This window comes from Myripristis murdjan, chromosome 21, assembly GCF_902150065.1.
Source record: "Myripristis murdjan chromosome 21, fMyrMur1.1, whole genome shotgun sequence".
Classification (NCBI taxonomy): domain Eukaryota; kingdom Metazoa; phylum Chordata; class Actinopteri; order Holocentriformes; family Holocentridae; genus Myripristis; species Myripristis murdjan.
The window spans coordinates 23261662-23284177 of NC_044000.1; the positions used below are offsets into that span (position 1 = coordinate 23261662).

The following is a 22516-nucleotide window of genomic DNA, read 5'->3' on the forward strand; positions in this document are numbered from 1 at the left end:
AAATCAATTTGAGGGTCCTAAACATGAAAACATTTGAAATCCCCCGACTTAATACACCCTTGGCAGTAAAGCCTTTGTAATTACACTGTGAAAGTCACACCTCTCTCTCTCTCTCTCTCCCTCTCTCCCTCTCTCTCTCTGAGGTGGACAGTGATGACAATAGGCCACAAGGAGTCAAAGAGAGAGAAAGGGAGGAAGAGTGAGAAAGGAGAGATGAATAGTGCATGAATAAGTGATGGAGTGCTGAAAGGGTGCTATGTGTCAGTAGGGTTATCTACAGGAAGACTGTCCTTCACACACACACACACACACACACACACACACACACACACACGCACACACACACACACACACACACATCACATACATACAGGAGAGAATGAGAAGGGGGAGAAGCTCTTAGCCTTTACTGAGGCACTTTGCCTGTCACCACGAATCTGCCTCAAAGCTGGGAGAGAGAGAGAGAAAGAGAGAGAGATAGAGAGGGAGAGAGAGAGGGGGGTGAGAAAAAACAACAACTAAAGAAAAGACTGAGATCAAGATGGTGTTGGGAGATGAGAGAGCTACTGCAAATGAGGGAGAGAGAGAGAGAGAGAGAGAGAGAGAGAGCATGAGGAAAGAGAGAGAAAGCGGGAGGGAGGGGGCTTCTCGTCTCTTCTCTCTTTAAGACGGAGCCGATCGCTCTCTCTGCTCAGTGGCACTGCTGGCTGAGGAGAGGACTGGAAACACTCATCACTCTGTCTCTCTCACTCCCTCTCCCATCCACCTCTCCTTCTCTCTGTCTCTCTCTTTACTCTCCCTCCCTCTCTCTCTCTCTCTGTCTGTCTGTCTCCTGCCAGGTGATCACTCCGTTCCGTAGGCTCATCCTCTGTGCTGAGAACAGGAAAGAGATGGAGGACTGGATCAGTTCGCTGAAGTCCGTCCAGTCCCGAGAGCATTACGAGGTAAGAGCCCCTTACCAGATACAGTATGTGTCTAGTGTGTGTGTGTGTGTGTGTGTGTGTGTGTGTGTAAGAGAGAAAGACAGCACGGATAGATGAGGAGTGAAAGAGATAGCACAGCAGGAACAATGTATCCATTATTAGGCATGTCCTTTTTTGGAGATTTAGACAAAACTTTGCTGTTTTTTTCATATAATTTTATTACCAACTGTTACCATTTGAGGATATTTTTTATTAGCGCTCCTATCCTGATGCTGTAATAGTGCTGCAAAATCCAGGGCATAGCTGATATCTGGGTGTGAGAGACTAGTTATGAACCGAGATGGGTGTGTAAAGTGTAGAATAAAGAGGGAAATAAGCCTATCTACTGTGTTATGTAGGGTGGTAAAGCCCGCGTGCAACTGGAGAACTGCCGAGTTGTTTATGCAGAAGCCATACACACATACATGCACACACACAGTTAGGCGACCAGCCCCATAGCACTGCCATATACAGTATAAGCACACACACACATGCAGTGACAGATACATGTACATGTGCAGTCACAGACAGGCTCCACAGTCCCAGATACACCCGCAAATGCAGCCACAGAGACCCTGATGCTCTCATGTATGTGGTAGGAATACATTATTCACAGTGATGCATGCAAAATCCCACACTTTTCACAGGAATGGGGGAACAGACACATGGGGATCATCCAAAAAAAAAAAAAAAAAGCAGACATTTTTACTCTGCAACAGCCCGACTCTTTGACCTGCTTTTGGGTGCCTGGTTAGATAACACATGCAAGAGAGGTAGTGTCCACCATCCAAATGATCATCTCTCATTTTAAGGCTCAGCTCTTTAATCAAGCAAAGAATTGAGAGAACAAACCATCCGAGCGATTACTGAAGTGCCACTGTGACATTTTTTCGCCGGTTCAGTCCGCTGTGCATCGGTTTTGGACGTCTCACATCTGTTAAAAAAGTCTAAAGAGGGGGCGTTTGGTTTGGTTGCCGGTTAGGGCGGGTGGTGCCGAGCTCAGAGAGTGCAGCAGGGAAGCAAAGCACCACTGCGTGTTAATGGCTTTGATTTGGGAGGGAAATCTTATATAAGACCCTGTCCCTCAGCCCCCACTGCACTGCAATGCAGCAGCACCCCCAGAGCTCGCACACCACAGGGTACACACATATGTGCCCACACACACACACACACACACACACACACCTGTCAAGATGTCAGTGTGATAACATTTAATTACCATGCTCTCCTACAATACATACATGTTGCTGTAAGAATCCGATTGTCCCAGTTTATTATTACCTGTTACAGTTGTACTTGTCAAACTCAAACACAAACTGTATGTGTTGCTGCGCCAACTACTGCAGATGCAACGCCCACACATGTACAGTGCACTGTTCACATTAGGCTGCACGCACAGCGGGCCCTTGCTCTAACACTGCTACAAAGCCAGCCAGTCTTGTTGACCGGCACCGCTCCTGCTTGAATCGCGGAGCGGTGGAGCCACACTAATGTGTGTGTGTCAGCTGGTGGAGGTTCCTCCTGTGTAGCCTTGTTGTTTGGCACGCTGTGTGCTTTCCTAATGCCAGGCAGCTTCCCTCAGGAGTCTCCTAGAGAGCAGCGAGACCAGACATGACTAGACAAGAAATCAATGAGCTGATCAGGTGTTGAGCGTGAACGTGTGTGAAACAGGGGGGACGAGTGTGTGGTGTGGCCACATTTAGGCCATTTGAAAAGAGCGGTGATGTTTAAGAACCCTGCTGTTTGCATGTATGATGACATACAACAGCTAACACCATTGTAAAACAGTACAGTGGTCCCTCGTTAATTGCGGGAGTTACGTTCTAAAAATAACCCGCAATAGGCGAAATTTATTTTTTACAATGATTATAGATGTTTTAAGGCTGTAAAACCCCTCACTACACACTTTATACACTTTTCTCAGACAGGCATTAACATTTTCTCACTTTTCTCTCTTGTTTAAACACTCAAAGTTCAAACCTTCGTAGAAAAATAAGTCCAGTATAACGCTGTAAAAAAAAAAAAAAAAAGCATGCAAAATTGTACAAAAAAAAATCCGCGAAACTGCGAGGCCGCAAAAATGTTGACCGCGTTATAGCGAGGGACAACTGTACAAATCCTTTCCACTGCAGGAATGTGTAATGAAGTTGTAGCGTAACAAGAAAGTGATCTTTTCTTAACAGTTTCATGATGTGTTAACCATGATGATGATGAATGTCATTCCGGTGCTGCCAACCTGTTTTAACCTCTCGTTTGCCAGACGGCACAGTTTAATGTGGAACATTTCTCAGGGATGCACAACTGGTACGCCTGCTCCCATGCACGCCCCACCTTCTGCAATGTCTGTAAAGATAGCTTGTCTGGGGTCACCTCCCACGGCCTCTCCTGCGAAGGTAAGAAACACACACACGCTCAGGCTCTCACATGCACACTGAGACATTCACAGACACGTTTACTGTCCAGCAAGTAGATGCTTACATAGAGAAGCCGACAATATTGTTTTTGTTTTGCTGAACTCGTGGCAATTTGAAGCCGTCTTCACATTTTCTCCATCTCATCAGTGACAGACGGTCTTTCTGCTCAGTTTTCCATCTGCCTCAGTATGGGTGGAGTGTTGAATCAGTTGGAGCCACACCATTTGGGAATATGTTGGCCTATAAAGTGGGAAGGTGTCGGATTATGTTGGATCACGTTGGATAAAATATGAGACTAATGGGCCTGTGAATAGAGAGGAAGTGGGATCCTTGGCTCAAATGTTTTCCCAAGTGGAGCAGGTTGTATATGCTGGAGCCAGCGTGAGTCTTTGAAATGCAGGGCTGGATGCCGATCAGACCGTTACACTGCAAAAAAATCTCCATCTTAACAAGTCGTTTTAGTCTCATACTCGCTCTTAAAATTATGTTGTTTTTTTTTTTTTTGTTGTTGTTTTAACCAGGTGCAATAATCTGCCAGTGGGATGAGATAATCCAGTTATTTTCCAAAGCTAATCGACTTATTTAATCAAGTGTCATTTTAACCCTATAAGGCCATTTGTATCATATATGATACACATTTTCAATTCCGTTTTTCATTTTCAGTTTAATCAATACTTGACCAAAATACTGTTGTATACCTTTGAACACTTCCCCTGTTCACCCTGGACCATACCATTGGCACTTCAAGTACATATCATATATCATACAACAGAAAGGTCGTGTAATAACATATTTTTTTATTTTTTTATTTTTTATATATATTTTGTTATAGGACTAAATAAAGGGTTCAATTTCAAAAAAATTGAATTTTCTGCCAATTCTTTCATAGTTCAGGCTTTATGGGGTTAATCAAGTGTCAGCTGATCTGCCTTATTCTGCCTCATTTCAACATATTTATACTTGTTCCCAGAAAACTTGGTGGAAACAAGCAGGATTATCTCGTCTCACTGTTTTTATTAATTCAATTATTTATTTTTAATGAAATATGAAATATGAGATGACATGACTTGTTGAGTTGGGTGTTTTTTTTTTTTTTTTTTTTTTTTTTGCTGTGTTGCTGTAAAAAGAGAGTTGGGGTCACCTGGCAGAGCTTGTACCACATCTAAAGGCCGTGTCCTTACTGCAGTGGCTTGGGTTCAACTCCAGACCGAGCCCTTTCCTGTGTCTCTCCACTGTTGACATAGAACAAAGCAGAAAAGCCAAAAATTGATCTTTAAAAAACCAAAATAAAAAATAAAAAATAAAAAAAACGAGGGCTGGAAGAAGTAGCGAACCGCCATGAATGCGGCACAAACAAAGCTTACGTGCGTCAGCCTATATGCATGCGCTCTTTTACTTCACGCCGCCTGTTAGCGAGGCGTTGACTCAACCCATTCACGCCTCATTCTTTTTTTGCATCCCTCATCCCTCCGGTTCACCCAATACTCTAAAAAAAAAAAAATCTGCTCATTCAGCCCGTGAATGACGCCACAGCAGCTTGTTCCCTGATCCTGTGTGTCAGGTGTCTCGCTTGAGTCATCTCCACACCTCCTCTGTGAAGGGGTGAGGTGTGTGAAGTGTGTGGGGGGAGGAGGGGGGGGGGGGGTGTGATTTTAGATGAGGAGTGTGTGTGTATGTGTATGTGTGTGAGGAGGCACTTTCTTTTAGCTGGTGTAATGTAAAGTGTCAGTGACAGGCAGCAGAACTTAATGAGCATCATCTGCATATCCTTTCATTCTAATTAGCCTAATGTCCCCCAGTGTGTGTGCATGTGTGTGTGTGTGTGTGTGTGATTGCATATTTCTCTATGCCTGCATGTGCATGTTTGTTAGCGCGATAAAATGTGTGCATGTGTGTGTGTGTGTGTGGGCAGTAAGAGCCTCTCCACTGAGTGCTCATTGTCTACTACAATGAGGCCCTCTCATATCCAGATGAGCGAGTGAGAGAAAGAGACCCTCATTAGTCTTCTGTTGCAGCGCTCAGATTTAAATCAGCTATACCAGCCCTCCACCACAACCCTTCACCAACAATAGGAAGATAATGCTCATCTCAACCGGGATGTCAGGACCTCCATTTAAAACAGTGCCAGCCTCACAAGACCCGTTGCGGTCGTGTCGGCTCCAGCAGGACTGCCTCTCGCACAGAGGCAGTTTAATGCACGAGTTGACAGCAAACAACCAGACGTTTGTTTTTGCAAGTCTTAGATAACGCCGCAGACCTAAAATACGGATGGTGTTAAGAGTCCATTCCGGGAGGATCCTGGAGATATTGACTCGGGAGGGAGAGGCAGAGTGAGGTGGAGCATCGCCTGTGAGAAGCAGAGTAGCAGCATGTGGGGGAGAGCAGAGAGAAAACACAGAGAGGAGGGGAGCGTCTCTATTAAACGTCGAGCGCAGCCCCCGGCCAAACAGTTTCACAGCAATCACAGCTGCTTATATTTCCCTTCGATTTCCTGCGCGGGACAATCGATGAGGAACGATTTGTGCCACGCAGCCACACAAACACAAACACACGCGCACATGGACAAGCCCTTCTCGCTCTCTCTGTATCACGCACACACACACACACACACACGCGCACACACACTGTGTTTTGTTCCAGCCTGATTTGAGTACGGCCATTAACAGGCTGTGGTATCATGTCCTCTGCGTTCTCTTAATGTTCTGCTAATGCTCCCTAACAGCGTTTAGCGTCAGGCGGGATTGAGACATTGATTGCTGCTGCCGGATACGCCCGACTTTATTTGAATCACGCTCACACAAAACAAGGAGAGATATCACTCCGATTCCTGATGATGCCAAAGTGAATGTGTGTGCGTGTCTGCAGGTGTGTGTGCAGCGGGAGCTAAGGGTGGGGTGGCTGGAAGCGCGGCTCTCCGGAGTGCAGACATTATTCATGACTCTGCTAAGTGCCTGTCTCATCCATAATGGAGAAAGCAGTGAGAGCAATCTCTCTCTGCTTATACATTTTGATATGGAGCGTTCGCATTACATTTACATTTTATTCTCTGGGCTCGTCCAGCGCCTCTTGGAATAAGTGCGTTGACGTTCTGTGTGAGTAACGTGTGAGCACCTCCTACTCCTTGCATACAGAGTGCACATACTGTGCGCTTTGATGGATGTACATGACCAGAGGGATGTCGGTGTTAGATTCGTTTTATCACCCCGGCCGAGTCCCACACGGTGGCTTTTCACCTCTTGTCTTATAAAAGGAACTGTATTCCCACACGGTGGCCATTTTGAGCCCGTGAGGTGGGAAACTCTGTTTGTATTCACATTTCAGCATGAGAGCACTTGATAGACCAAAACACAACAAATGCAGCAACTCGGGATGCACCAGTGTGGTTATTAGAGGCCGGATATCTAATCTCTCTCCACCCTCAACAGCACCAATCCCAATATGCATTTTTCTAAGAATCAGATTACAAATGGATGGGCAAACAGTTTTAGATTTTCAGACATGCATATCTTAACGTCATTATGTGTTTATACACAAAAGACAATGTGATGTCTGGAGATAAACGCCGCAGAAATGCCAGTTCCACAATAAGCCACACATTGGCAGTAAAGATATTCGACCACTAACATTTCTTTTTAAAGATAATATCAGCCAGTACCAACTGTCTGCAAATGCTTTGGTGCAACCCTGACGACGTTTAGCAGGGAAGTTATCTGCTTAGCTGACTACCACGGCAAAGTCCTGGTCGCTGTACCGGGCCAAGTGTGTTACCTTGAAATCTGAGCTTTTATCCCTTGGGACTTTTTCGATCCATTTATTTCTAATGCGTTTTTTAGTGGGGAAATCTCTGAAATTACAAATGTTTTACCGCCTCCCAGACTTTGTATGATTTGTATCTTGCAGCAGGACATAAAATCAGGGTTCCCACCACTCAAGGGATTTCTGGAAAGTCATGGAATTTTGAAATTTCTGTTTCGGACAGGGGAAGTCAGGGAATATCACAGACTTTTTTTTTTTTTTTCAGCCTCAGTTTAGAAAGTTGGTGGTTATTCACTCCACAGAATAAAACAGAAAATTTTAATAACTTCTCTAAATTGGAAGTGTATTTTAAAGAAAGTCCTGTGAAAGTTAGACAATTTTACATTTTACACTCAGTGGGAACCCTGATACAGCAGCTTGGCTCAACCTCAAGTGTGATGTCATTTCAAAATGTGGGACTGTAGGAATAAGGTCTACCTTGCCATACATGAAATCCCGTGATATGGGATGGTGCGTTCAAGTTCATGGGTGACTTGGCAAAACAAAACAGCAAACCATGTGAAATATTCTGGCCTGATGTGGGCTGCTGTGTCCTCGGTGCTAATGTGTTGAGGCTGTATTCAGACGAGGATGCTGAGGGACCAGAGTACATTCATATCTTGCAGACAGTCGGAGGTTTTCACTTGTATCGCTTCACCGCCGCACAGAGCAGAGCGGCTAATTCCGCAGAAACACGTGCGAGTGTCTGTGTCAGCATTGTCATTATCAAAGGGTATTTAGCTCTCTCGTGCATTTGAATCGGGGAGATTCAAACTGCATGGTTTTAACACACAGTGATCCAGACAGTATAACATGGAGCTGGATCAGGCAGCCATAAGGCCCAGGGTTACAGATAAATGGATTGAGACCTGCGATGTCGTTTCGTTCTGCCGCTGCCTGTCAGATATATAGCTGCAGAACAGGCTGGTGATTGCTAAGTACTGACAGCTCATTAGGGCTTGATTCATTAGGAAACTGCACGACACATGCTGATTCTCTTTCACCGTGCACGTTTTTTTCATCGGTGCTTTTGTGCAATTAACTACAGCCTATAGGAAAAGCTTTGGAATATGATTTATTTTTCCTTAATTCCTCAACTGTATACTGTGTATAAAACTGTTTACCATTATTAACTGCATATAAACAGTGTAAATAATTATCATACAGACTGACTGATGTGCACGTTGGCTGTTTGTGTTTTGCAGTGTGCAAATTCAAAGCCCACAAGCGCTGTGCTGTCCGAGCCACTAATAACTGTAAATGGACAACCCTAGCCTCCATTGGGAAGGATATCATTGAGGATGAGGATGGGGTAAGTTTGTATGTGTGTGTGTGTGTGTGTGTGTGTGTGTGTGTGTGTGTGAGTGTCTACTGTTATACCTACTCTGCATCAGCCAGTTCTTCATGTAAAGCTAATAATGTATCCTAGACTTTCCCATACTGTTGGCTATAGGAGGTGGCTAGAACTACCTGCAAGTTACCTTATTACCCTTAAAATAATTTAGAAGAATTTTTAAAAATAATTTAGTCTGGGTTGTAATGGAAGGTTTTAGCTCCCCATGGTCTAAGCAGTGTTGCAGTGGCTTTTCCACCAGCCAAGGATAAAAAAAAAAAAACCTGTGGTAACACTGAAAACATGTCTGTTTTTGGCAGCAATAACGGTCAAATATAAAGACGGTCGATTGCAAGTTTGACTGTTGAACAGCTGTTTCTTGCACGTGAAGGCATTAACATCTGCAAAAAGGGAAAGAGATGTGGGGAAATGCATGACAAAATGCACAAGTGCTCCCAGAGGAAATGATGATGATACGTAGGAACAGACGGTGTGAAGTATTGTCCGTTTCCCTGACTGAATGTATGTCGGTGTGTACGGACTCTGTGTGTGTGTGTGTGTGTGTGTGTGTGTGTGCTGTGGAACCTGCAGATTGCCATGCCTCACCAGTGGTTGGCGGGCAACCTGCCTGTCAGTGCCAAGTGTGCTGTGTGCGATAAGACATGTGGCAGCGTACTGAGACTGCAGGACTGGCGCTGCCTATGGTGCAAAGCTATGGTAAGTGCATGCAACACACTGTAAACGCCTTTTTTGCCAAATTAAATTACACCTAACACTGAATTTAAATTCTCCGGCAGTCATAAGGGCGTTTAAGGACGCAAACGGCATCGTTACAGCCTTGATTGCAGCCTGATTACCTCACATTACCGCGGAGCCTGAACTTGATTTTGCCCAATGTTTGTTGCATGTAATCCTCTAACAACAAGTTCGGGGGAACACATGGGCACCGCGCCCTGGCTTACTCACGCTCACGCTGAGCTCATGCATCACCATCTCATCAGCCGACGCCGGGATTGTTTGTCTCGCTGATAAATTTGGTGAAAATGTTCCCTCAGAAATGCAAAAAAAAAAAAAATGCCACATTGTTGCTCTTTTAGGTACACATAGCCTGCAGGGACCTTTACCCTCGCAAGTGTCCTCTGGGCCAGTGCAAAGTCTCCATCATTCCCCCTACGGCGCTCAACAGCATCGACTCAGATGGTACGTGCCACACACACACACACACATAAACACACACACACACGTGCATGTTCACCTATCCGATCGCACTGACTCACTCGGAGGTTGATGTCAGGGAGCGCCCGTGAGCAATTGTTGCGTTTTGGGGGGCGAATAAATGAGATTTGACCCCGATCGCTCGGCTGATGTTGTCTCTGCTGAACCCTGACCTTTTCGTCTGTCACGTGGAGGGGCGGGGAGGACGGGGCAAAGAGTGATGATTCACTCTGATTTCATCAAGACAGCCGCATCCATGCACACACATGCAGAAACACACACACACACACACACTCCTCCCCTCACTACCTATATAATCCTCCTCTGTAAACTGTTGGATCACGTGTTGGAAAATACAAAGGGAAAGCTAATATTATTGTTTTCACTGCCTGTAATCTGTCTTGCTATCAAATCCATACACTCTTGTTTGCGCCCTGCCGTGTGTGTGTGTGTGTGCTCCAGGAAATTGCCTGTGTGTCTTTTGTGGCCCGGTGGCTAAAAATAGCGCTATCAGACAGGTGCACACACACCTTTCTATGGTCAGGGAGGGATGAAAATAGATTTTGTGTTGAGGTGTGTGTGTGTGTGTGCATGCATGTGTGTGGTTATACGGGCCAATGGTTTTGCCATGCAGGCTGTAAAAATGGACACACACACACACACACACACACATACCGGGTAGCATTTCATAGAGATTCTCATAAATGTTTGAAAACACGATGAACATGCAGATGTCATATTAAAAAAGGAGCTCTGCAGATGGCTACCAAGCACTTTGAGGCTCCCTTCAGGCTCTCTGTTCGACCAGAGTATCATAATGTGTGTGTGTGTGTGTGTGTGTGGGTGTGTGTGTGTGTAATTGTGTGAGGTCTGTGTGCCTCTGTGTGTACAGTATGTGTGAGTCTGCGTGTGTCTGTGTCCTCCTCTGTTTCTGCGCGCGCCTGCATGCCTCTGTAAGTGTGTGTGTGTGTGTGTGTGTGTGTGTGTGTTTGTGTACGTGCATGTGCATGTGCATGTGCATGTGTCAGTGTGGAGACCAGAGCCCACATTAAACCCACTGGAGATGGAGATCCACGCCCGCGAGGCAGACTCAGATAAGCATGTATGATTGGATTACTGTTGCTGAACCCAACGGCTGGGTCTCTCTCTCTCTCTCTCTCTCTCTCTCACACACACACACACACACACACACACACACATTCATGCACACATACAGTACACAGCACACACAGTGAGTCAGTGATAGGCTGACAGCAGTGGCTAATTGGAAGGAAGATAAAAGAGGGTCTGAGGAAGGGAGGATGGGGAAGCCAGGAATAAAGAGGATAAAAGCAGAAAGAAGGAAAAGCAAGTACAGAGAAGATACCTGGCCTCTCTCCCTCTCTCTCTCTTTCTCTCTCTCTCTCTCTCACTCACTCTCTCTGCATCTCCTCACGTGCCAGGACCCCCTCTGCCCCGATGCAGGCTGGGAAGAGGGAGCGTTCGGTTATAATTGGCTGAGCGCTGACTGGAGCACGTGCTGGAACGTCGTGACTCCCCCTCCCCTCCCTTCCGCCGTCTCATCCGCTCCGCTCCCTCCCTCCACTCCCTCCCTCCCTCCTTCCATCCTTTAGCAGAGAAGATCACCCAGAGAGAAGGGAGGGTTAAAAAGAAAAGAAGATACAGGGGGAGACATGGAGAAGGAGGGGCGGAGGAAGGGAGGGAGGGAGGATGCAGGGGGACGCAGGGGAGAAGGAGGGAGTGCTATAGGAGGGGATGTCGCTGTCCTCGCACATACACACATATATAGACACACACATATACACACACACACACTGTGGAAGCCCTATACACAAAGCTGTTGACATAGTGTCGGTGGTGTACAGCTCTTGCCTGCATTAGCTCCCCCAGATTAGTTTGTGTGTGTGTGTGTGTGTGTGTGTGTGTGTTTGCAGTCTTCTACAGAGCGAAACACGTGTTTTTGGCATGTGCCGCGCTCCCGTTTATTCTCACACACACACACTGAGACTTCGACGAGGCCGTGTAATGATGACAGAGCTCCTCCATCGCTGGTTTCAAATTTTGCCCCCGTTACCGCCGTGCAGAGGATCGACGGTTTGCGCCGTCTCGGTCTCACGTCTTTCTCCGTCTCTGCGATGTCACCCCAGGCTTCTGGAAGGCCACCTGCCCCCCCTCGTGCGCCAGCCCCCTGCTGGTCTTTGTGAACTCCAAGAGCGGCGACAACCAGGGGGTGAAGTTCTTACGGCGGTTCAAGCAGCTCCTCAACCCGGCCCAAGTCTTCGACCTGGTCAACGGCGGGCCGCACCTCGGGTGAGGAACACGCCTGCAGCCCGGACGTCCCAGATCTGGATGTCTGAGGATGTTATGGAAGCAGTTTAAAAGATATGCCACAGCTGTGTTTGGACCATGAAATAACTGAGAGTACCTGAAAGTGTGTTTGTGTAAAGGCTGGGCAAGATGATATCGTAGAGAAAACTATTGTGCTTTCATAACATATTTACTCTCAAAAACAATGATAAACACTCATTAGTGATGTGGATATGATGACCAAGCAGGCTGAGGCAAATAATACACTGCAAAAACTTAAAATCTTACCAAGATTATTTGTCTTATTTCAAGTCAAAAATGTCTTATTCATAGTCAAAATATCTTATTACACATAAAATAAGACATGATCACCTCAGAAGTAACTTGTTTTTAGACAATTGTCTCTTGTTTCAAGTGAAATTTGCTTGAAACAAGTGAAAGTTTGCTTGTTTCATTGGCAAAATTTGTTTCTTGTTTCTAGCTAATTTTCACTTATTTCAAGTGAATTTTCACTTTTTCCACTGGCAAATTTTGCCAATGAAACAAGTGAAAATTGTCTAAAAACAATTTACTTCTGAGGTGATCATGTCTTATTTTAAGTGTAATGAGATATTTTGACTAGAAATAAGGCATTTTTGACTTGAAATAAGACAAATAATCTTGGTAAGATTTTGCGTTTTTGCAGTGTAGAACAGTATCCATTTGATGTAATGTAGTTTTTTTTAAACCCAGATGAGATTTATGCCATATCACAATATTACAATATCCAAAATCCAAGATGATGTGCTGTCTATATTTGTATAAATTTCTGCATTTATTCTATTCTAATTCATTTTATTTTTATGTTTCTATCGATATTTTCTATTGCTGCTGTAACATAAGAATTTCCCAGTTTGGGATCAATAAAGTCAAAATATCTTTCTATCTATCTATCTATCTATCTATCTATCTATCTATCTATCTGTCTGTCTAACATCACAATATCGATACACCATCCAGCCCTGATTTGTGTGTCTTGTCAGTCTGCGCCTGTTTCAGAAGTTTGACAACTTCCGGATCCTGGTGTGCGGAGGCGACGGCAGTGTGGGCTGGGTCCTCTCAGAGATCGACAAGCTTAACCTGCACAAACAGGTAATACACACACACACACACTCACACACACATGCACATAAACATAAACACACCATGGCCACATTTCATGAAACAGGGATGACAATTTGACATTATTTGACATTATTGAGTGATGCCAAAAGCAAAGCGCAACTGTGTTCCTCTCTCGAATAATTCATAAAAGAAAGGAGTTGTGCTCCCACCTCTTGAACTTCAGTTGTTGTCGTAGCTCCATGGACGTGCACGGAAAATTCTGGATGCTCCACTAACCTTGTTTTGGGTCAACACATGTAAACGACGCCGGGTTAAAATGGCCTGGTGAAGCTCAGACCGCAGTTCAGACAGACCTGCTTATCCTCTCATATTAAACAGGTCACTGTGGCATGTAAACATCTTCACTCCCTCCACTTGTGGTGTTTACCGTACGCGCAAACTCACAATTATTTGTACGTTCTGATATCAACAGAAACACGGCGTTGAGCAACAGGATTTTCATACGTAACCTACTATTGCACAGCCAGTTAAGGAGCTCGTAGCTGCATTTTTTTTTTTTTTTTGGTATACTTTAATTCAGTCAGCCTGTCATAGTAGTTGTAACTGATTTATTTTTGGCAACAGGGACTCTCAGTTGCAGAGTTCATGTAAAGTTAAATATTTCTTTAACTAGAGGACAGCCAATAGCCAGGTTTCTCTGTATACGTAGACATTCTTGGAATAAAGTCAGAAACAAATGATGACGTGTTTTTGGTCAGCGTGCCAGCTGGGCTCTTTGCCTTTGCTTCTGGCAAGCTCAAACCAACACACACACACACACGTATTTAGTATTTATATACTGTATATACTCATGCATAAACAGACACACACACACACCCCATTCAGAGTGCAGCAGGCTCTGAGTTCCTGAGGCCTGTTGAACCCCGTGTGTGTGTTTCAGTGCCAGCTGGGTGTGCTGCCCTTGGGCACGGGCAACGACCTGGCGCGGGTGCTGGGCTGGGGCCCGTCATGTGACGACGACACCCAGCTGCCCCAGATCCTGGAGAAGCTAGAGAGGGCCAGCACCAAGATGCTGGACCGCTGGAGCATCATGACCTACGAGATCAAGATCCCACCCAAACACAGCTGCCCTGCCACGCCTGAGGGAGCCGACGACTGCCAGGTACTCCCACGAGTCCACACACACACACACACACACACACACACACACACACACACACACACACACAAGCAGACCCAGACAGCTACATTCACACGCATCAGTAGGCACAATCAAACCCAGCCTGGAAGTCAGAGAGACAGCCCTGAGTAGACACATAGTGGTAGTAGCACACACAGATAATAGCGTATGACATCCCAAATTCAGTTTTATCCCGGGTGCAGGCTCAGAACCGGACAAAGAATATGTCCTAAGTGAGTTTTGCTCTCACTAAAATTGACTTTTGCTACATTTAATAATATCTCAAATTACAATAAGGGAAATCTGAAGAAGAGATGAAGTGTAAGCTGTCAGGGAGCAAAACGATGTTCCTTTTTGCCTTTTCTTAGGAAGTGTTCACACCGAGTCACACACACACACACACACACACACACACACTGACATCTGTGTGTTTTCTGCTGCAGTTTCACATAGCAGCCTATGAAGACTCAGTGGCTGCTCACCTCACAAAGATCCTCAACTCGGACCAGCACTCTGTGGTCATCTCGTCTGCCAAGTGAGTGACTCCAGCATTCGAGCATCAGTCTAAACAACCGAACTGCACCCAACAGAGATGAACTAACTGGGCCTGTTTTCATGGGCTTCATAGCTGTTATAGTACTAAATGATTTTTATAGCTCTTTTCAAGGAAAGTAAAAAAACAAAAAGAGTAAATTTGGTTAAATCTACCGGCAAAAATGTGTTTTAAGAGGCCGAGAGCCAACTGATGTGCAACTGATGCAAATATCAATATCGCAATATGTCAAATATAACATGCAAATTACAGGAGCTGCATTTTTTTTTTTTTTTTTTTTGATAAAAGTAAAATGTGTGACAAAATACTTTTATAAATGAAAGATTGATGTGCTACAGAGCTGCCCTGGTCTACAAATCTTACTCTGCAAACATTAAAAAAACAAAAAAAAAAACATGGTTGTTTGATTCAGACCCCAGCAAAAATCACATCATCACCTTTTTCAGTGACAATTAATATTATGATGCAAAAATTAGTTTTCCCACTAAATTGCCACTAAATCATATCACAATCACAGTGTCTGCCACAATATATTTTTCTCACCATATCATTAAGCCCTAGAGCCTAGATTTTGGCCAATTTCTGGACAGTTATCGGTTGTATGTTTTTGTCATTTAGCATGTATCTCTCTTTTCCCATTTTTAGGATCCTGTGTGAGACAGTGAAGGATTTTGTTGCCAAAGTGGGGAAAACCTACGAGAAAAGCACAGAAAACGCTGAGGAGTGCGACTCCATGTCTCTTAAAGTGAGCTCCATAAACAATGCAGTCAAAGTCCAGCGTCCTGTTCTGAAATAAAAGTCCCTGTATTCAATTTCTGCTAGTTTTTGTCATCCTTTGAAGGACATCTCACCTTGGCGATCTCTCCTCTCCTCCTCTGTGTCCGCCAGTGTGCCATCCTGAATGAGAAACTGGACTCTCTGCTCCAAACCCTCAACGCAGAGTGCCAGGCCCTGCCTCCTCTTCCCCACTCCACTCCTCCCATCGTCGAGGAGGAGCAGGAGGAGGAGGAGGAGGAAGAAGAGGAAGAGGCCAGCGAGGAGAGCCTGACAGAGCTCAAGGAGAAGCTGGAGGTGGAGGAGTCGGAGAAAAGAGGAGGAAGCTCTCCACACCGGCTGTTTAAAGGCAGGGAGCAGCTGATGCTGAGAGCCAACAGCCTGAAGAAAGCCGTGCGACAGATCATCGAGCAGGCAGAGAGAGGTACACACCCATGAGCCCACCTCAACTCAGAATGCCCACAATTATTTGCAGAATATTCCCACCATTTTAATATGAACTAAAAACTCATTTACAGGGTTCCCAAGCCTGGTAAAGTCATTGAATTTTGAAAAAGGGTCCATTGTGGCAACAGTTTTGGACTTCCGTTGAGGGCATTCGTGCATCAGTTTGTCTTAGTATCTTATTTTATGGCTGCATGTGAGATTTTTTAAAATTTGTTTTTACTATAATCAGTTCAGTGAGTGTTTTGTTAACAGCTGACATTTAAATCGGTTCCCGTTGCAACTTTGGTGCAATTAGCCAATTAGAATACCAGAATCCCTGTTTAAACCACAGAACTACAGGATGCATGTTTGTCCAATTATAAAGTGTAAAAATTTGATCTACGTTATTGCTTCAGAAATATCCAATCCAAATTATTAAATATTTCATGGTGAAAGACGGCCTGCAGTAATTAATTTCTTCTGTAGATTTTATTTTAAATGATTCAATCATTTTGAATCCTAATTTTTATTAAATAATTCTTATGGTGAACAGGCCATCCGTGAAAAAATCATGTGTCATTCAAGCCCTGATGCATCTGTCACACCTGGCCAGAGGAGGTCTGCCGTCCTCATCCTCCTCCTCCAGCTTTTCATCCACATCATCATCATCATCACCACCCTTTTTGCGCTTACCCACAGGTCTATATTGTGGTTCATGCAGCAAACTGTGCAGTCAAGACAACGAAACTGCGATTTCAAACGTCCTCCACATTTCTGGTTCTAATGCTGACCTTGTTTTATTTCTGGCGTCACAAGATTTGGCAGAGGTGCCAACAGGCAGGAGTGTAAGGTGTATGCTCAGTCTCTTCTTGAAATTAAATAAAACACATTGTAATCTGGTAATAATATAATGTCATCCTTACTTCTGATTAATGAGGAAAAATGCCTTGGAAGTCGTGTGACATGAAAAACAAGCCTAAGTGGGTTTGCTGGTAGATTAAAAAATAAATCAGGCACAAGGAGATATTATTGGACTAAGAATAAACTCCTCCTTAATTACCACCTTCAGTTATGCACACAATGCAATCAGTGCCACAAAGTGTTAAAACTCAGTATTTGCAAATCGAAAAAATAGTCTCTTTTGCCATGGAAATTTGGCTACAATTTATGAAGAAGTCATAGAAAATTCATTGAAAAATATTGGCGAAAAGTGAGCGAATGAATATCTGTTTATATGAAATGAACTGGCCATCACCTCATTACTGTTTATATACACACAGAAGAGGCATACACACAGGCTGAAGGAGATGCACTGGTACTAGACTACATGTCCAACACATCATGGAACAAATGGGAAATGCATTGGGAAATGGCTAGAGTCTAGAGAAATGAGAGGACATATTTATAATTTAACATGACTGGCTCTGTGGTTTTAGATCACAAGTCTGTTTTTTGCCTCATTTCATGTTTCCCCTCTTTGTCTTCCTTCTTTGCCCTCTGTTCGCCCTTTCCTCATCCCACTCCTTTCATCCCCCCCTCCCATCACTCCACCCCCCGATCTGTCACTGCTGTGTCTAGTGGTGGATGAGCAGAATGCCCACACAGACGACACCGAGCTGCCCTCTCCGCTGGAGTTCAGGAAAGACAGCGAGGAAGAGAACAGAGACAGCGAGAAAGACGAGGACACCAAGGAACTGGAGGCGCTGCCGTGTGAGTAAAACACTGCTGCCGCCGTGGCCCCATTTCAGATCGGTGACCTGCCTGGCCTGGTCCTGCTCCAAATCTGTCACCTACTTGGCGTCGTCCCTTTCTAAAACCTATCACTTGTTTGGCCTCAACTCATTCCCATGCTGGACCCCTTCCAAACCACTTTACCTGTCCGGTCTGGCCTGCTGGATTTGTCTTTGCCAGCTGGCTCCGTTCCTAGTGACTGCCACAAAAAAATACTACAAAGATTTTTCATTGTAATTACTGATTGATGCCTCCTTTGGACAAGATCTCTCGAGGTCTCTTTTATCCACATCTCCTCTCTGCATTAAGTTTAGCTGATGGTTTGAAACAGGCTGAAGGGTAATGATGCTTTCCTCTCTAAAATTGTATTGCTCACTTTAGCACCACCCCAAGAGGTAAAAGCCCATTTAGCTCTCCTCTTTATGGTAAACAGAAGAGTAATGGTGCTGTCAAAACAAGAGAACCGTACACAGCCTTATGGGGGGAGGAAGTCACGCAGGGTTTAAATGGTGCCACCTAGTGGCATGTGTAATCCCTGCACCCGGTCACCCAGACACATAGCTAATGGAAAAAAAGTGCTGCTGACGCAAATCATGTTTCCCGTCATAAATAAACTGAGGGATTAGTGCTAAAACGGCATGGAGAAACCCTGTCCTCTGTGATATTCCACCTCCCGCACTGAGCTAAGCTGTCTATCTGTCTATCTCCAGTCTGCACTACAGTCTGTGGCAATGGAGACTCTGTTTAATAATAAATGGTTGTACCCATGGAAACTGTGATGGCGGGGCTGCTATAAAGTGTGTGTGGGTTGTGTGTGCGAGTTTGTGTATATGTGTGCAAGCTTGTGCGCACATGTATGTGACTGCGGGTGAGTGTTTATGTGTAACTGACTGTGCATGTGCGCATGAGGGTGTGTGTGTGTGTGTATGTGTGCATCTGCCATAGGATATGTTATTGTCTTTGGGACAGAAGCTCTTCCTGTTTATCATGGGGCTGCTTCCTTCCTTCCACACATTTTCCAGCCATTGGGGGGGGATATCAGTAACTCTCTGCTTCACATCCTCTCCTTGTTTCTTCTCCTTGCCTCCTTACCCTCGCTGGTACTGACCTTGACGCAAAGCAAAAAAAACACTGCAAAAGTAGAGGGTGTGAACAGGCGGCATTGTTAAAGTGGTTTGGTTGAAATCCATCTTTTAATACTTGTCAACCTCCCACTCCCACTCTGCATTTTTTTCCCTGTTGTGCACTAAAAAAAGAAAAACTCTGCTTGTAGAAGGTTTGAGGAAAAGCATTTGAGTAAACAGTGTGTTTTCTCTGTGTGTGTGTGTGTGTGTGTGTCCAGCTGCTAAGAGTCCCTGTTCTCCGACGGAGAGGAGGGTGAGTCGCAGCACCCAGTCCTGCGGCTCCTTCTCCATCACCCCCTTCACCACCAGCAAGGAGAACCTCCCAGTACTCAACACACGCATCATCTGCCCTGGTGAACACCGACACACACATACACACACTTGCACACATGCATGCATGCATAAACAAGCAGGGAGCAAGATAGCATGTAAACAGGCAGGCCGCTCTGGTACATTGTTGTTGCTTGTTTGATCCCCAACGCAAACAGTGCCCAAAACTGCTGGAGTGCTCTTGGGCAAGTGGCACCTAACCTCGACGTGTACCATTCTGTTGCAAGGGCTGGCATTTAAATAAGCCAAGCAAGCCGATGCACCATTTGCATAACTGATATTTCCACATTCATTTTGATCCAGTAACCAGCAAAATTAAGATTAAAAACTCAATGTGTGTGTGTGTGTGTGTGTGTGTGTGTGTTGTGTGTAGGGTTGCGAGCTGGCTTGGCGGCCTCTATAGCTGGCAGTTCCATTATTAGCAAGATGCTGCTGGCCAACATCGACCCCTTTGGCGCCACGCCTTTCATCGACCCCGACCTGGACTCACTGTAAGAGCGGTTTGTCTGTCTCCTCTAGTTCCTCCCGCCATCTTTGTTTTTGCCTCTTTGTGTGTCTCTGTTTGCCTCTACTTGTGCTATTCTCCAGTAGGTTAGCTCACTGTTTGTTTATCTCTCTCTCTCTGTATGCTCCTCCATGCAGGGAGGGCTACATGGAGAAGTGTGTGATGAACAACTACTTTGGCATCGGCCTGGATGCCAAGATCTCCCTGGAGTTCAACAACAAGCGAGAGGAGCATCCGGAGAAATGCAGGTCAGACAGACTCACTGCACCTCCAGGCTCCACCACAGCCATCAGGAACTCCCATCAGCCGTCAGGCAATAAAGCAATATTTCCTTAGAAATTAATAAAAGCTGTTCTACTGCCCGCATGTGTTTATGTTGTTGGCATATCTGATGTGAGCGCTGCAACTCAAAAATGGCTGAAATTAAATTCTCAGTCGCTGATGTGTGCATTAATCCTCATATAACACATTAAAATAATGAGAAAGAAACTTGATATTGATATATTGATGTCCTGAAATAAACAATTACTCATGTAGGCTATGATTCTCTTTTAACAAAGACCTTTACATTTTCCACGTGACAAACATATTTCAAAAAGCAAATATTCTTACCTCTGCAGTAGTGACTAAATATTTTAACATAGCTGCACATAATGATAACAAAAAACCACAGCTAAACATATGCATATTGGTGAACATGGTCACCTCTTCCCAAATATGGTACTCTATGCCTAGGACATAACACTGATGCAATGTTGATGATGACTCAGTGCAACAACTCCTTTCCATCCATCTATCTATCCATCCATCTTCTGTTCAACCAAAAGCCCTTCTGCTTCCTCTAAAGCCTGCACAGTGTTGCTGCTTTGCATCTTCTCACGCACATTTCAAATCAGTTCAGAGGTAACAAGGGCTTCACGTACTTCATGTTATGATCTTGTCCTCTATATTCTCTCATCTTTTCCTCCCTGCTCTGAAGGAGTCGCACCAAGAACATGATGTGGTACGGCGTTCTGGGCACCAAGGAGCTGCTGCAGAGAACCTACAAGAACCTGGAGCAGAAGGTCCAGCTGGAGGTGAGACGGGAAAGACTTGTAGGTCATATGTCCAAAAAGTCTGGAAAAGTCTTAAATTATCCAATTTTAAGGTCTTAAAAAGTATTAAAATATCTTATAGTTATATGTTATAAATGTATAAATATGTTATAGTTTGGATTCTTACCTATATAGTAGTATTGTACATCCACCAAGTTTGGTCCAGTCCTTCCCTGTTGCAAGAACAACAAGCAGAGTTGGGAAGAAAGGTAAAGGGATTAAGACAAATAGCATGAATAGATTAGTTTCAACCATAGTTGCGAAAAGGATGAGCATTTGAGTGAGTTTTACTTTCTTATGCTGCATCATATTATGTGCACTTAAATTTGGTTACACAAATTTTGACCCACATGTATGTTGACTTTTAAAAATAATACAGATTAAAGATTAATACAACAGGCCAAACATGTTGGACATAATGTCCCTTAACATTTAATATACTAATATACACCAAGTGGCCACTTTATTAGGCCCACCTGTACAATCTAATGCAGTTCAAGGCAACAGCTCTGCCACAATTTCTACCTTTATAATGCTCAGTTTTTGTTGACGTTGTAGACATTGTAGTTTGCAGGGGTCTTGTACTGGACTACATTATGTTAAGAGGTGTTTCTATTTTTTGTCCTCCCTATTTATATACATGTGGAGCAGAGAACCGCACCACTCAGTATGAGCTCAATGCCAAACATAGAACTGAATGAACACCTCTATTACTGTGGCTAAAAGAAAACCTGAGCATTATAGGCAACAGAAAAGGAAACTTTATGGCAGAACAGTTGTATTTGTTTGTATTAAATCATGCAAGTTTACCTAATAAAGTAGCCACTGAGTGTATATACTAATTCTAATATAGCAGTTTTTAATGTCTTACTTTCCCCATTTAAACTTTCATTATTTATTTTCAATCAAATATAGTGTGTTTGTGAAACTGGCCTAATATCCTATTCCAGGTGGCATTACAATGTCTTTTAATATGGCTTTCAGAAACGTGCAGATACCCTGAATTGTCTCCCATAGACACGTGCAGCCTCCTCTCACTCATCTGACCCCTCACAGCTCTCGGCTCTCTTTGGTTGTTATGCCCATGTGGTGTAACCGTTGGTGTGTGTTACTTCCAGTGCGACGGCCAGTACATCCCCCTGCCCAGCCTCCAGGGTATCGCCGTGTTAAACATTCCCAGCTACGCCGGCGGGACCAACTTCTGGGGCGGCACCAAGGAGGATGATGTGAGTGCTTTTACGCCCCCGGGGGGGAACACGGCCCTACCTGTTTGATCACACCATCCATGCATGTTCACACCGAACACTGTGTAATGTTCCATCCTGTTGGACGTGGCCCCGGTAGGAACAGGCGACTTAGATCACCTTTGAGAAGGAAAAGGGGGTGTGTTCCTCTTTAGATGATGTATTACTCTCCGACCAGGTCTCCACCTCTCCCTCTCCCTGTCTCCCTCTGTCTCTCTGTCTCTCTCTCTCTTTGTTAACAATGGGAGGAGACTCTTGATCATGGTTTAACATGACCCCAGTGACCCTCAGGGAGAGGGGGAGGGATGGACTGAGGGATATCTGCGCTTGTTTGTTTAAGGCTCAGAGCACAACGGCTGCTGACAGATTAGAGTGTCAGTTTGCTCAGCTCGCCCTCTCTCTCTCTGACACACACACACACACAC

General features: G+C 44.6%; 1 protein-coding gene across 1 annotated transcript in view; it reads left to right on the plus strand.

Moving 5' to 3' along the window:
- dgkh (diacylglycerol kinase, eta) overlaps positions 1-22516 on the plus strand; it is a 70731-nt gene that overhangs the window by 36164 nt on the left and 12051 nt on the right. The window contains exons 5-21 of the mRNA XM_030080681.1: positions 840-944; positions 3223-3355; positions 8377-8483; positions 9096-9221; positions 9602-9704; positions 11867-12029; positions 13049-13157; positions 14071-14292; positions 14754-14845; positions 15509-15608; positions 15752-16061; positions 17642-17773; positions 19137-19271; positions 19622-19739; positions 19891-20001; positions 20733-20829; positions 21966-22073. Coding sequence (XP_029936541.1) covers positions 840-944; positions 3223-3355; positions 8377-8483; positions 9096-9221; positions 9602-9704; positions 11867-12029; positions 13049-13157; positions 14071-14292; positions 14754-14845; positions 15509-15608; positions 15752-16061; positions 17642-17773; positions 19137-19271; positions 19622-19739; positions 19891-20001; positions 20733-20829; positions 21966-22073 — 2271 coding nt within the window. The remainder of the gene's footprint in view (positions 1-839; positions 945-3222; positions 3356-8376; positions 8484-9095; positions 9222-9601; positions 9705-11866; positions 12030-13048; positions 13158-14070; positions 14293-14753; positions 14846-15508; positions 15609-15751; positions 16062-17641; positions 17774-19136; positions 19272-19621; positions 19740-19890; positions 20002-20732; positions 20830-21965; positions 22074-22516) is intronic.